The sequence below is a fragment of the Hipposideros armiger genome, unplaced genomic scaffold (assembly GCF_001890085.2).
Source record: "Hipposideros armiger isolate ML-2016 unplaced genomic scaffold, ASM189008v1 scaffold_188, whole genome shotgun sequence".
Classification (NCBI taxonomy): Eukaryota; Metazoa; Chordata; class Mammalia; order Chiroptera; family Hipposideridae; genus Hipposideros; species Hipposideros armiger.
In genome coordinates, this window is record NW_017731538.1 from 245,098 (window position 1) to 260,125 (window position 15,028).

Here is a 15,028-nt window from a genome sequence, read left to right on the forward strand (position 1 = left end):
AGGCTGCAGTGGGGCTGCAGTGGTCTGCCGTGAGCTACGTGAGTGGCTGGCAGCCAGCGTGAGTGGCCGGCAGCTGGTGTGAGTTGCCGAGAGCCACTGTGAGCGGCCAACCAATGACTGGCAACCAATTGCCTCACCTGGGTAGAGCACAAGGATTATTACCAGCATGGCCCAGTGAAGTGACGTCCTCCACAACTAGACTGAAGAACAAAACAGCAATTTGTCTACTTGTCTGTGCCCCTCCCCGCAATTCCCCAATAAAATCTTTAATAAAAAAAAAAACTAGAAATAAAGGGTAATTTTCTCAAGTGAATAAAGAACATTCAAAAAACCTACAGCTGAAATCATACTTCATGGTGAAAGACTGAATGTTTGCCCCATAGAATGTCAAGGGTTGTCTGCTCTTATCGCTCCTGCTCAATATAGTACTGGAAGTCCAAGGGAACACAGTGAGGCAAGAAGAGGAACTGAAAGGCATACCAGTTAATGGAGAAGATTAAATTGTGGGTCCCCCACCCTTTTTAGATAACATATTTTATGTAAAAAAATCCCAAGGCATTTACAAAAAACAAACCTAGAAGTAATTGAGTTTTAGCAAGGTAGCAAGATATAAACCTACAAAAATCAATTGTGTTTTAAAATATTAGCAAAGAACACGTGGAAAGAAATTAAAAATACAGTACCATTTACAATTGTAGAAAAAAATACCTTAGATATAAATCCAACAAAATATGTGCTGGGACCCATGTGCTAGAAACTACAAACTCTGAAAAGAATATTTAAATAAATGGAGAGACATTCTGTGCTCATTGATTAGAAGACTCAATATAGTAAAGATGTCAGTTCTCCCCTAAATTATACAGTTTTAATACAGTTCCTTTCAAAATTTAGCAAGATTTTTTTGATGATATACTCAAGGTCATTCTAAAATTTATGTAGAAGACAAAGGAACTAAAAAGCTAGAATAGCTAAAAGAATTTTGGATAAAAGAATAAAGTTGGAGGAATAAGTATACCTGATTTCAAGACTTATTATGTAGCTACCTTAATCAAGGCTGTGTGGTATTGGTGGAGGGATAGAAAAATAGATTATTAGTGGAACAGAATAGAAAACCTATAAATAGGTCCACACAAATACACGTTTGCACAACTGATTTTTGAGAAAGTCACAAAAGTGATTCAGTGGAGGAAGGATGCTCTTTACACGTATGGTATTAGAACAATTGTGTATCCACATGCACATAAAAAGAACCCCTACTTAGGGCTGGCTTAGTGGCTCAGTTGGTTAAGAGCTCGCTCAAGAGTTTGAGCTCTGAGCAACAGCGGTTCAAGTCCAGCCTGAGCTGAGCAGCCGCTGAGCTGCCAACAGGTAGCAGGATGGCTCAGCTTAAAAAAAAAAGAACCCCTACTTAAACCTCACATCTAGTACAAAAATTAACTCAAAATGGATCATAGACTAAAACATACAGTGTAAAGTTATAAACTTTTAGAAATATAAATAGAAAAAAAAATCTTCCAGATCTAGGGTTAAGCAGTGAGTTCTTAGATTTGATACTAAAAGGGCAATCCACAAAGCGAAAAATTGACAAGTTGGAAGTCATCAAAATTTAAAAAAACGTTTGCTGTTTGAAAGCCCATGTGAAGAGGATAAAAATAGAAGCTACAGATTGGGCCAATATACCTGAAAACCATGTATGTGACAAAGGACTAGTATATAGAATATGTAAAGAAATCTCAAAGCATAGTAGTAAAAAATAACCCAAACAACCCATTTAGACAATTGGCAAGAGACATAAATAACATTTCTTTGAAGAGGATATACAGACGTCGAATACATACAGGAAAAATTTTCAACATCACTAAGGAAATACAAATTCAAACCATCATAAGACTATTACTCTCTACCTACAGAATGGCTAAAATGAAAAATAATGACAGCACAAAAAGCTGGCGACAGTGTGGATAAACTGGGTCTCTCATAAGTCTTACTGGGAATATGAAATGTTACAGGTAGTTATAGTAAAACTAAACTTGAAATTACCATAAACTGCAGCAGTTGTACTACTATTGGTTATTTATGCCAGGGAAATGAAAGCTTATGTTCACACAAAAACCTGTACACATGTTCATAGCATCTGTATTTTAATGTCTCAGAGCTGGAATCAACCCAGCTGTCCTTCAGCAAGTGAATGGTTTAACAGGCTGTACATACAAATCATAGAACACTACTCAGCAGTAAAATGGAACAAATTACTGATACATAGGAAACCTTCAAGTGAATCTCCAGGGAATTACGTTGAGTGGAAAAACGCTAATTCCAAAAGGTTACATATGATTCCATTTATATACTATTTTTGATTAGACAAAATTTTGAAACAGGGGAACAGATTAACCATTGCCAGAGCTTATAGATTTGGTGGGTTCATGGGGAGGACAGGTAGGCGGTTACTATAAAAGGGCAACATAAGGCATCCTTGTAGTGTAGGAACTATTCAGGCTGTTGACTGGTGGTAGATAAGTGAACCTATACAGGTGATAAAACTGTATAAAACTTAATATACACATGCACAGACAAATGAGTACACTTAAACTGGGAAAATCTGAATAAGATAGGTGGATTGTGTGAATGTTGAGATCCTGGTTATATTATACTATAGTTTTGTAAAATGTTACCATTAGAGGGAACTGGACAAAGTGTACAAGGGTTCTCTCATTTCTTATAATTGTATGTGAATCTACAACTAACTCAAAAATAGCTATTAAAATAAGTGGAAGGCTTAGGTAAAAGTATTTGGGGTCCTTTTCCTAGTTAGACAAAACAAAAACATATCATACATATATTAAAATATGTATCCTGAAAAGATAGTTGAATATATCTGCTGCTGTATATCAGTAGCCCAAAATTTTAAGTACCTGAAAATCAGTTAGGAAATAGTTATCAGGGTTGATTCTTATTTATCTTTGTTCAGTTTGAAAAATAAAATATCACATTTTAATACCCATTTCTCCATTCAAAATAAAATAGACATTGAATGACAGATTTTATATATAGGTCAAGAGTAAAAAGAAAAATGAGAGAATTTATAGACAGTACCATTTCTTGGTTATATCTTTTGATTGCACTGTGCTGAACTTTTCTGCATTAAATATAAAATTGTGATAACCGGTATTTTTTAGTTGGAGAATGAAGGATGTAAGAATTCTCTATGAAAATGATAGTCTTGCCTTTTGGCTCTCTGAGCAGCATCATGGTAGTCAGCAAGAATAAGCGCCTTATGAAAGGCGGCAGGAAGGAAGCCAAAAAAAAAAAGTGGTTTACCCATTTTTTAAGAAAGATCGGTATGATGTGAAAGCACCAGCTATGCTCAATGTAAGAAATATTGAGAAAACGCTAGTCATGAGAACTCAAGGAACCAAAATTGCATCTGATGGTCTCAAGGGTCGTGGTTTTTGAAGTGAGCCTAGCTGATCTGCAGAATGATGAAACTGCATTTAGAAAAAAGTTAATTACTGAGGATGTTCAGGGCAAAATCTGCCTAATTTCCATGGCATGGATCTTAACCCGTGACAAAATGTGCTCCTCCATGGCCAAAAAATGACAGACCATGGTTGAAGCTCATGTTGATGTAGAGACTACCGATGGCTTTTTGCTTTGTCTGTTCTTTGTTGGTTTTATTTAAAAAATGCAACAGTCAGATTTGGAAGACCTCGTATGCTCAGCATCAACAGGTCTGCCAAATCAAGAAGAAGACGATGGAAATCATGACCCGAAAGGTGCAGACAAATGATTTGAAAGAAGAGGTCAATAAATTAATTCTAGATTGTACTGGAAGAACAGAAAAGGGCTTGCCAACCGAGCTGCTCCATGATGGCTTTGTTAGAAAAGGCAAAATGCTGAAGGAGCCCAAGCTTGAATTGGGAAAACTCATGGAGCGTCATGGTGAAGGTAGCAGTTCCAGAAAAGCTACTGGGGATGAGACAGGCGCTAAAGTTGAACAAGCTGATGGATATGAGCTCCCACTCCAAGAATCTGTTTAAAATTCAGAATTTTCACAGTGACAAAACCCATTGGGGATGTTTTTAAAAAAAATTATAGTCTTAAAAATGTGCAAAATTATATTTTGTACACTATGTAAATAAGTTCTAGAAAATAAAACTATTATCTTCGCTCTGGAATGATGAAAAACAATCATAGTCAACCCAAAGCTAGTTTAGAAGCATGAAGTGTGAATTTGACATACTCAAGATAACAGCTCATGGTAAGCAGTACAGTTTTTGTTTTTTGGGGTTTTTTTATGTGTGTGTATTAATGGTACAGTGTTTATAATATTTTCCATTTTTATGATCCATAACTTATGTTTTAATATCTAAAATATAGTTTGGCATGATTTTTAGTTATCTTGTACTTCACATTAAGTGAAGATAAATGTATACAACCATATTAGCCATCATTTGCATATAATTTACATATATTTGTTAAATGGATGGATAGATTGAAGTTAGTTTTTATAACTGACTAATTTTAATTATAATTATCCTGATAACAATGACAACTTGTTAAAAAGCTAGAGTAAGGAAGATTTAGAAACTTATTAATATAGAAACTAAAGAATATATTAATAAAGTTTTATCTGGTTTCTCTGTCTGAAGGATAATGGTGGCTACCTCACACATCCTCCCAAAAAACCATAGAAGGTATGGGTTAGTTGGGTTTTATTTGTGTTCCTTTTGCATTACTAGGAGACAGACTATCATGAACTTCAAATTACCTGTCAGTAACAAAATAAATAATCACCAAATTTCAACAGAGCTTCCACTGCTGCTGAAGTCTGTATGTGGAGAGGGAAGCTTTAGAGATTATGAAATGGAAGAGAGGGGATTGAAGGACTTAAGCAAAACAGAAAAATCACCATCAAAAAGAGAAAGTACAGCAGTATGTGCCAAAATAGTGAACATAGACTGGACTTGGTAGTTTATAACACCAGCTACTGGAAAGGAGTATTAGAATGAGCAGAGATAGAAGTGGCAGCCTTGAAGGAATTTTGTTTTTGGGGGAAGAAGGAGATAAACAGAGAAAAGGTGATGCTTCTGAGCTTTAACAAAGAAAGAGAAAACAAGAAGAAAAAGAAAAATTAAGGGTCCTGCAAAATGAAAGAAGACACCAACCTCTTCCCTTCCATTACCAATTCAAGAAACTGCCTTCACTAAGATGACGAAGGTACTCTCAAACTGAAGAATGCACCGTTAGAAGAAAAAAAAAATACTGAAGCATTTCAGCTTACGAAAATCTATCCCCACCCCACCTCCCAAAAAATTCCTCAGGAAAATAGTCTCAAAGCAAAATAGCACAAAGTAGAACAGTACTCTAGACTAAAGTAAATATTATCAAACAAGTAAAACAAGCTGGTATCCAGAAATGTGAGAGAAATGGATTTTGAAAATGCAATGTTGATCAAATGCAGGAAAGAAAAAGACAAAACTATTAGAAATGAAGAGTAAATTATAAGTGCTTGAGAGAGTAGAATAGAATGAAAATCTAAGGGACATCAAATGAAAATGAATAAAAAAAGAAGGATCTCAGAGAAAATGATTGTAAGGGGAGACCAGCAAAGGAGGTCCAACATAACTGGAGTCTGTGAAAAATAACAACGGTGAAACAAAATTTATAAATTCTATACCAGGGACACTTTCTGGGAATAAAGAACATTTAAATCTGCCTTTTGAAAGACCCATCATTTACCTGGACAAATTCACCTGGAATGATCAATTTGGAGACATATTTTAGTAAATTGTTAAATTTTAATGATAAATTTGACAGGCATCATACTTCTGAGAAGCAACGTTTAAATTATGGCAACAGCATAGCAGTTTCAAGAAACTCAAAGGAAGACAGTATAGGCCAGGGATTCGATATCCAGCCAAGTTTTCTTTCAGTTATGGTGGCAATAGAAAACCGATTTTGAATATTGAAGAACTCACCGAATATTATAACCATGAGCCCTTCTTGAGGAATTTATTAAAGGATGAGCTCCAGCCAGCCAGGACATCACTGGGGAAGCTTCAACAAAAGGACTGTGAGCATTTGATTTATTGACTTGTAAAATTCAGTACTCATTAAAATTGTAGAAATAGGACTAAATTTTAAAAAGGTGAGGACATGGGTAGAAGAATAGTATGAAATGTTACGTGTTAGACAAAGTATGAAGAATATCATTCTGAAAAAAGGATGAGAAATGGAAAATAGAATAAATCATAGACTGTTGAATAGGTGGGAAACAGTGTACCATTTAGAAATGGCAGACTAGACACTAAAAGCTTAAGTAAGAAAAAGGGAAAAAATAAAGAATAAAGGCAATAACAAAAGTATAAATGCATTAGAACAAAATTACTAACCTTCCTAAATACCAAAAGAATATAATAAACAGTAAGGAAAACATACCACACAGAGAAAGGAACACGGTAAATATTACTTCACACACTAATTATACATTAGTGACAGATGAAACACAACATATCAGTCGTATCAAATATGAATGGGCTTAAATTGCCTATTAAAAGGACTTTCGAGTTGGCTCATTAAGCAAACATTACATTAAAATTTGACTTACTCGTAAGCAAGAATCCATTAATGGATGCTAAATCTAGGGTGAAAAGTTTAAGGCTCAAGATTTTTGCGTGGTCTCCAAGGGTCTCTACAGATTGCTTATTAGCTGCAAGGGGGAAAATAATAACTATATAGTGGACCACACCCTGATTGTGATTAAAGTTAATAATACCACCAATAAGGAGGTTAGGGCCATCATAACCTGTGACTGTGATACTCTTTAAAAGGACATACCATTTCTTAGGTAGTAGTCTAGAAAGGAATGCATGATCTGAATCTATTCATGAAGAACATCAGAGAAACCCAAATTGTGGAACATTTTATAAAATAACTGGCCTCTACAAAAAAAAATTTAATGTCGTGAAAGAAAGAAGGGCTTTGGAACTGTTATAGACAAAAGGAATCTGAAGGGACAGCTATCCAAATGCAGTCTGATCCTGGATTCCATGCTATACAGGATGGGAAGAAATGCTATAAAGGACATTATTAGGATAATTGACAGAATTGGAATAGGGACTGACAAAAGCACTTTTATCAACATTAAATTTTTCTTAGTTTGATATCATTAATATTTATGTAAGAATCTTGTTTTTAAAATGTCACATTGAAGTATTAAGAGGAAAAGCATGATGTGTGAACCTACTCTCAAATGGTTCCAAAAAAATATACATAAGAATGTGTGTTTGGGTGGGATAATGAAAGCAAAGGTAGCAAAATGTTAAAACTTAGTGAGTTTGAGTAAAGAGTTTATGGGAATTTTCTGTTCTTTAAACTTTTCTGAGTTTAAAAAAAAAAAGTAGCTCTAGCTATGATCTGTAAGCCAGAGACCAATACACACACACCTTAGTTTAGTAAGGTAGGATTTGAGTTACATAATTTTTCACTCCCTCTTTCGCCCCTTCGGATTTTTTTTAGATATTGAATGTTTTACTAATTTAAATAACTTCTATTTGGAAAACTTGATGAATTTGATACCATTCTATGTTAAGCTATAGATTTGATTTCTCTGAGCTTCTTTTTCTCTGTTGTTTTTTACAGAATTGACCTTTTTTATGTTTAAGATATGCCTTTAGAGAAAAAACATTTTCCAAATGTGTCCTTTCGTAAGATTCCCAGGAAAATGCTTGGTCTTATGGAACCCCTCCACCCCCAGCTAATTGGTCTCCCCACCTTTGTTCTTCCTTATGTTTTGAGAACAAATAGGAGGTGGATGAAGTTAGAAGCATTTTGAAGATCTTTTCATATCTTTGATCTTATTCCTAAATGAGCTGTATCAAACAGTATGTGAACAGTGGTTTTGTAAGGTTTGCCAGCCACTTTACAACTAAATCCATTTTGCCAGATCAAGCTCCTTTATCTTTTGAGGAACAGAAATATTTAAAGATACTTTATCTTAATTATTCTATTTCTTTTTCTTTATATGTAATAAATATTGTCAGTAATTGTGCTTAGATCGTGTGTGAAGAAGAGATGACATAAAATGAAATTTGAAGTATGCAATCTTGTATGTTGTATTTAACTAAGATTTATTTTTTGATTGTGAAAAATCAGTGATTAATAATTGAAATAAAAAATTTGAAGCCCACTAATTCTTTGCCAGTATTCATACTAAATTTCTTGCTTCTGTCTTAAGGCTGTGCGGAGAAATGAGAACCACATGATTTCACTAGGTGAACAGTCCAGGAGCTCTCATACATTTCCAAATGGAGCAATCTCTAACAGGCAATGAGAAGACAGCAGTTTTTCCAACCTTTATAACTAGTGCAGTGGAGGATCACTGATTGACCCTGAATCTAGTGATTAAGGATTTATTAGATTTTTAAATATATGGGTAGTATGAATTCTTCAGAGTTACAGTGTTACAGTTTAAGAATGTCTCCTTTTACAAGAAGATTAAGTGCTACATGTAACTGCTTTTCTAAGAAGTATGGAATTACTTTTTAATCTAAAGACTGAGATTTTTATTATTAAGCCAAACACCACAATGTAAAATCAGTAAAAATTAGGTAGAAATAACTAACTGTGATGTGCAGTAGTAGGAAAGGCAGATCTCATGCAGAATGAAATAAGTAATTATGTTTTTGCTCAGTTTTTATAAAAACATTATTTTGTTGATTTTTTTTTTCTCTTTTTACATTTCAAGTTCCTAATTTTCTAGCCATTCTACTTACAAGTATTTTGGTAATTGCAGTGTTTTTATATTCGGGACTTTGTCATTAACATTATATTTTTAAGTAATTATGAAACAATTTTTTTCTAACTAGGAAGAAGCATTGCATGCATTTATTCAGCCAGAGATCCTGGATGGTCCCAATCAATATTTTTGTGAACGTTGTAAGAAGAAGTGCGATGCACGAAAGGTAAATGCCATGTAGAAATTAATACTCAATTACCTGAGATAATAGTCAATATTTAATAGGTTCCCCCCCTCCCCCTTTCTTTAGGGTCTTCGGTTTTTGCATTTCCCTTATCTGCTGACCTTACAATTGAAAAGGTTTGACTTTGATTATACAACCATGCACAGGATTAAATTGAATGATCGGATGACATTTCCCGAAGAGCTAGATATGAGTACATTTATTGATGTTGAAGATGAGGTAAGTATTTATTATATTTTCTTGTTATATTTTTCATTAATCCATTTGGTCAGTCGTGTTTGAAAGAGCTGTTTGGGGTAACTTAACACTGATGTTATGTAGATTGTTTTCGTGATGGAAGCTTTTTCTTATTTTCTAATGCCAAGTTCTATTAAAAGAACTAACTTTATATAAGCTTTTCCTGTCCACCGTAAATATTTTCCAGATATTCTTGCTTGAATATCAAGTAACTTGTGATATTCTTTGAAAAGACAAAAAGGATCTAAAATTCTGGAATTATTTTTTTAATCTGAGTGATAATCTTATGTTTCATAACTTTCTCAGTTATTGAAACAAACCAGTCTAGAGGCGGGCTTCACTTGTGGTATATAAGAAACACAGAACAAATACATGAATGAATGAGAAGCAAACTAGGTAGGATGGCCTTAATTTCTTTTATTTGTCTTAGTGTCTTTTTCAAGGATTCAGGTTTCTGGGTTAGTCTCACTTAAGGTTTGCCTGCTCTTAAACTGGCTAGGTTAGAAAGATAGAAAAGAAGGGTATTTTGTCGGTTTTCCTTTTCTGATTAGTTTTTTTAAATTAAAACTTTATTAAAATAGTTTGAGAATGGGACTTTGAAGTACACAGATAAAGCTCATCAATTTCTTCCATTCATTGACCTTTCCAAATTCTCTTGTTCCACTCTCTTAAGCCAATAAAAAATTCATGTCCCACTATATTCTTTTGGAAACTCATATGATTTCATTATGGGGAATATTTGCAATTACTTAACATAGTTGTTTCCAAGCGATTATATTCACAAAACTGGCACGAAGCATTTTTTTCTGATTGGAACTGATGACTACAGTTATAAAAATGCCTTTTCTCATGAGCTCAAAAATAATTTTAAACACTCATCAGGTTTTATCCAATGTGGTATTAGATAAAACCACACTTTCTGAGCCTCACTTTCCTTGTCTGTAAAGTAGGACAATAATTGCTTTTTATAGGTTTTATAAGAGAGTGCCTTAGATAAAGTGGATGTTCATTGAATGGTACCTATGACCAGGTAACATATTGAAAGGTTTAATTTAAAGTAATATCTCAAATGCTTGTGCTTACACTAGGAAATCTACCCAAAGTAGACCAAACTTTCAAAGGAGACATAATCTTAGTAGGATTCCTGCTCAAACAGAGATCAGTATTAGATCTGTACTCCGTATATTCCTAATATATTTCTTGTAAAGGGAAATCTTTCCCACAGGAAGAAAACCAAGATATAAAGTTTGACGGGAACTTGTAGGAATTCTAGGTTCATTTCTTAAGAAAAGAGATGAGAAATGATCATCTCTTTGGGCTTAGTGTAGAGTTCTGAAATTGGTTTTCACCTCCATTTTTCCTCGAACCAAGCTTTCTAGAGGAATGAAGACTTTATGTTAGATATAGCCCCAACAGCAAAGTTCTTGGCAAAAAATTGGTACTTATTTTTATATTGCTTGGTTAGTTTAGGAACTCCTATGCAGTGCCTTAGAGAAAAATTCTTAAGTTATTCAAATAAAAAAATTTTAGGTATGTATAAAATATTAAAGGAAAGGGGAAAGAGTTACTTGAGGATACCTAAGAAGTAGATTTCTTCAATTTAAATTTGCATGAAAGGGATTTTAAAATTTTAAAAGCATTGAAAAGTGTGATTGGCTATTATTACATTTCCACCTCCAAACACGAGTATGACATTCTTGAGGCAGATACAATGTCTTGTTTTTCTTTCTAATTGTCTATAATACCTAGCAGAGTGATAAACTGAATTAAACTTTTTGTTCAAGAAAACATGATATCTTTTGAGATCTGAGAACCAAAGAAGCTCGTTTTCGAGCTTAAGTTCTCTGCTTTTATGGATTTTGGCAAAAGAAATGCTAGTTTACATTGTGACTTTGCAACTATAAACATAAATGGGATTTAATAGAATTCTGAATCACTTAAAATTTTAAGGACATTAATAGAAGTGCTTTTAAAATACTTTTTTTTGTTTAATTTTATTTAAGGTCTCACTTTTTAAGAGAAACTAAATTTACTTAAAGTAAAATAAGTATTTTTATTAATAATAGTATCTTAAATTATATGAAAAAGTTAGCAGCATATAGATAAAAAGTTTTACTTAGTATATATTTTCCCTTCATCTAACTTGTAATTGTAAGATAACTATGTTTTATTAAGAAATCCCCTCAGACTGAAAGTTGCACTGACAGTGGAGCAGAAAATGAAGGCAGTTGTCACAGTGATCAAATGAGCAATGATTTCTCCAATGATGATGGTGTTGATGAAGGGATCTGCCTTGAAAGCAATAGTGGAACTGAAAAGATTTCAAAACCTGGTCTTGAAAAGGTACCTTTTATAGTTTGTGGTTTTTAATTGAAAGAGAGAATAATGTAATCTCTGAGCTGCTATATATAATTCTGTAACTGTGTGACTGATAAAATTCTCTCTAAAAGTTTAATTTTTGACAGTCAAGACTTTTTAAGATATGCTTTTTATGCAGTTATGTGATCATAATTAAACTTTAGGAAAAACTTCTTACAAATGGAAGCATTAATTTCTGGGAAGCTGAGCTGTAATTATGTAAGCAAGTGGGGTGGTGGTGTAGAAAGGGTCCTAATAGTCAGACTTTTGCCTTTAAAGTTGAAGCAAGCCTCCAAATCTTACATCTTACCAGAGTTTTCTCATAACAAAACGAAAAGCGTTAGACTAGATGTTTTGATTTTTAAATTCTGGCTATGGAACCCTTTACAAAGGTAGGGGAAGGACAAAGCCCTCAGTCTTCCTCCTCTCCCCTGCCCCACACTCATGACAGCCCTTAAGGCACTTCAAAAAATGATACAGGTCCATGGATTTTAATTTTAAAACTACAAAACTGGAATATCTCTAGGATAGAACCTTTTTTGTCACTGTTTCAATGATTTTTAACATTTTATCAAACCTTTTCTTTCACATTCATATAATCTGCTTTATTGAGGGGAGAATTATCCATCAAAGTATCTTGAGCACTGTACGAATATGAATCATTAGCATGAAGACTGATCACTAGCTCAAGTCTTACAGTCATATTACATATAGAATTTTTTAGGCAATATTTGAGTATAGTGTTTCACTTGCATAAATCTGTTTTTAGACCAAGACCATTATTCTCACCACCATTGCTACTATCCTTTCTTTACCTTTTAAAATTATCTATTTCTTTCAGGGCAGATAGATGAATGTGAATTGCTATGAAATGAATCATGTAGGGATACAATATAACTTAGTATAAAGAACTTCGCTTTCAAGCGAGGTTTGGCACACTGTGGCTCAAGAGCAAATTCTAACCCTGTGTCTGTTTTTCTGCATAGACAAGGGTTTTTCTTTCCTTATCTTATTAGATTAGGTAGGACTTCCCTTACAGTGTTGAATAGGAGTGGTGAGAGAGGGCATTCTTGCCTTGGTCCTAATCTCACGAGGCAAGTGTTCAGTCTCTCATCTGTAAGCATGATGTTGGCTGTAAGTTTTTTGTAGATGTTCTTTATCAAGTTGAGGAGGGACCCCTCTTCCCAGTGTGTTGAAAGTTTTCATCATGAGTGGGTATTGGATTTTTGTCAAATGCTTTTTCTTAGTCAGCTGATATGATCATGTAATTTTTCTTCTTCAACCTGGATTACATCATTCATTTTCTAATGTTGGACCAGCTTCAAATACTTGAGAAATGTCAAGTCAGTAGATCACTATATCACAGATATTATGTAACTACATTAGAAGATGTTCCAAATCATTACATCCCTCAGCTCCTCTGTAAAGGAAATAGAATCTTATTTGAATAAAAATCATTGTTATTTGGGATATCTTGATATTGACAGCACATATCAGGATAGTCTTGTATTTGGCACCATCTACTAAAATTTCATACTATTATTTTCTTTTTTACATAGATAAATTTATATTTCAGATATGCATAGTACCAGAGGTTATAGCATAATTAAAATATGAAGGAATACATTCAGTGAAACTTGAGGTATATAAAATTATGTGGTGACTTGCCATTTGATTATCTTATAGGAAAGTTAACATACAATAAATATATAGGACAACTAACATGTTACTAGACTATATGTTAATAGACAATAGGAAATATACAAGTAGATGTTCCATGTTTTTCCTCTTCTCTGAGTTACTTTTATTTTTCCCCTCAGAATTCTTTGATCTATGAGCTCTTCTCCGTTATGGTTCATTCAGGGAGTGCTGCTGGTGGTCATTATTATGCTTGTATAAAGTCATTCAGTGATGAACAGTGGTACAGCTTCAATGATCAACATGTCAGCAGGGTAAGGAGGGATTTTTCAAGATTATCATTCTGAAAAACAAGAGGAGGGATGTTTCTGTCAATAGCAGGGTTTATTGAAATGGGAGACTGTCCACTGAAACATTTTAAGACACATACCAAATCAGAGTTTTGGTTTTTGCTTTCAGTAAATTTCCTGCCTTGTTTATTGTTGTTTCTTGGTTTTGTTTTATTTTGTTTGGGGCTTGTTGAGTGTCTGCAGAGATAGATTCCCAATTTTCCTCTTGCCCTGAGTGTTTGTGTGGTGCTGTTTAGGAGCACTAGAACCGCTTGGTCAGTAGCAGCCACTGATTATGATTACGTTCTGTAAATTGGTATCTGTGTGGTCCGTTGAACTCTGAGGTTAAAATTGGGTTACATATTGACATAAAGGTAATGGTGTTACAGACTTTACCCAAAGGTAAATAATATAACAACTTTTTAGATAACACAAGAGGACATTAAGAAAACACATGGTGGATCTTCGGGAAGCAGAGGCTATTACTCCAGTGCTTTTGCAAGGTAAATAACTTCCTAATTTTTAGTGTTGATAAGTTAGAATTAATTATAGCTTCTCAATGTTTTTTGCCATTAAAAAGATTTAACCCAGGAGTCGGCAAGCTATAATCTATGGACCAAATCCAGCCCACTTCTGGTTTTTGGAAATACAGTTTTTGGAACACCACCATACTCATTTGTTTAAATACTCTGTGTTGCCCTTGTCCCACTACAACATCAGAGTTAAGTAATTGAAACACAGATAATATGACCCACAAAGCTTAAGACGTTTACTGTGTGGCCCTTCCAGAAAAAATTTGCTGACTCCCGACTTAACTGTGGTAATCATTCTAGGACACGGGTTTTTTGAAGACTTTACTGTGTTACCAAGAGGAGGTATGGAATCTTTTCATAAATGTGTCAGTAAAAGCAAAGTAGATTTTTTTTCTAGAATGAAATTTGAACCTGTCCAAGAACAGTTAAATGATTTTCTAATTGTTTAAAACAACAAAAAACTATTTTATATAAATATTTGATGCTAGGAAATGGAATCTTTACAATTTGCTGTTTGTCCCCGTTAATCTTTTTTATGTTTCTACTAGCTCCACAAATGCATATATGCTGATATATCGACTGAAGGATCCAGCAAGAAATGCAAGTATGTTAACATACAGTTACTTGATTTTAATCTTTATTATAAACTAATTTCTTTTGCAAGATTTGCAAACCCAAATAATCATTTTTAAAGGATAGGACCATTAAGGTTTTTTTATATACATGGAAGAATCAATTATAAAGACTGTTATGAGATAATACCAACTGGTAAAAACACTTAAAAAAAATTGAACTGTTTTTTTAATACACTAAGGGAAAAAACTTACTCGGCATTAAATAAACGGGATATTTATTTGCAGTAAGATTGTATTATACGAGATGTGATCAAACAATACAGTGAATGCTTAAATAAAAAATTTATTACAGTCAAAAACACATTGCCTTTAATCCC

General features: G+C 33.8%; 1 protein-coding gene across 1 annotated transcript in view; it reads left to right on the forward strand.

The window, feature by feature from the left end:
• USP47 (ubiquitin specific peptidase 47) overlaps positions 1–15,028 on the forward strand; it is a 122,847-nt gene that overhangs the window by 64,161 nt on the left and 43,658 nt on the right. The window contains exons 10-15 of the mRNA XM_019652824.1: positions 8,868–8,963; positions 9,048–9,200; positions 11,394–11,561; positions 13,397–13,528; positions 13,970–14,046; positions 14,625–14,680. Coding sequence (XP_019508369.1) covers positions 8,868–8,963; positions 9,048–9,200; positions 11,394–11,561; positions 13,397–13,528; positions 13,970–14,046; positions 14,625–14,680 — 682 coding nt within the window. The remainder of the gene's footprint in view (positions 1–8,867; positions 8,964–9,047; positions 9,201–11,393; positions 11,562–13,396; positions 13,529–13,969; positions 14,047–14,624; positions 14,681–15,028) is intronic.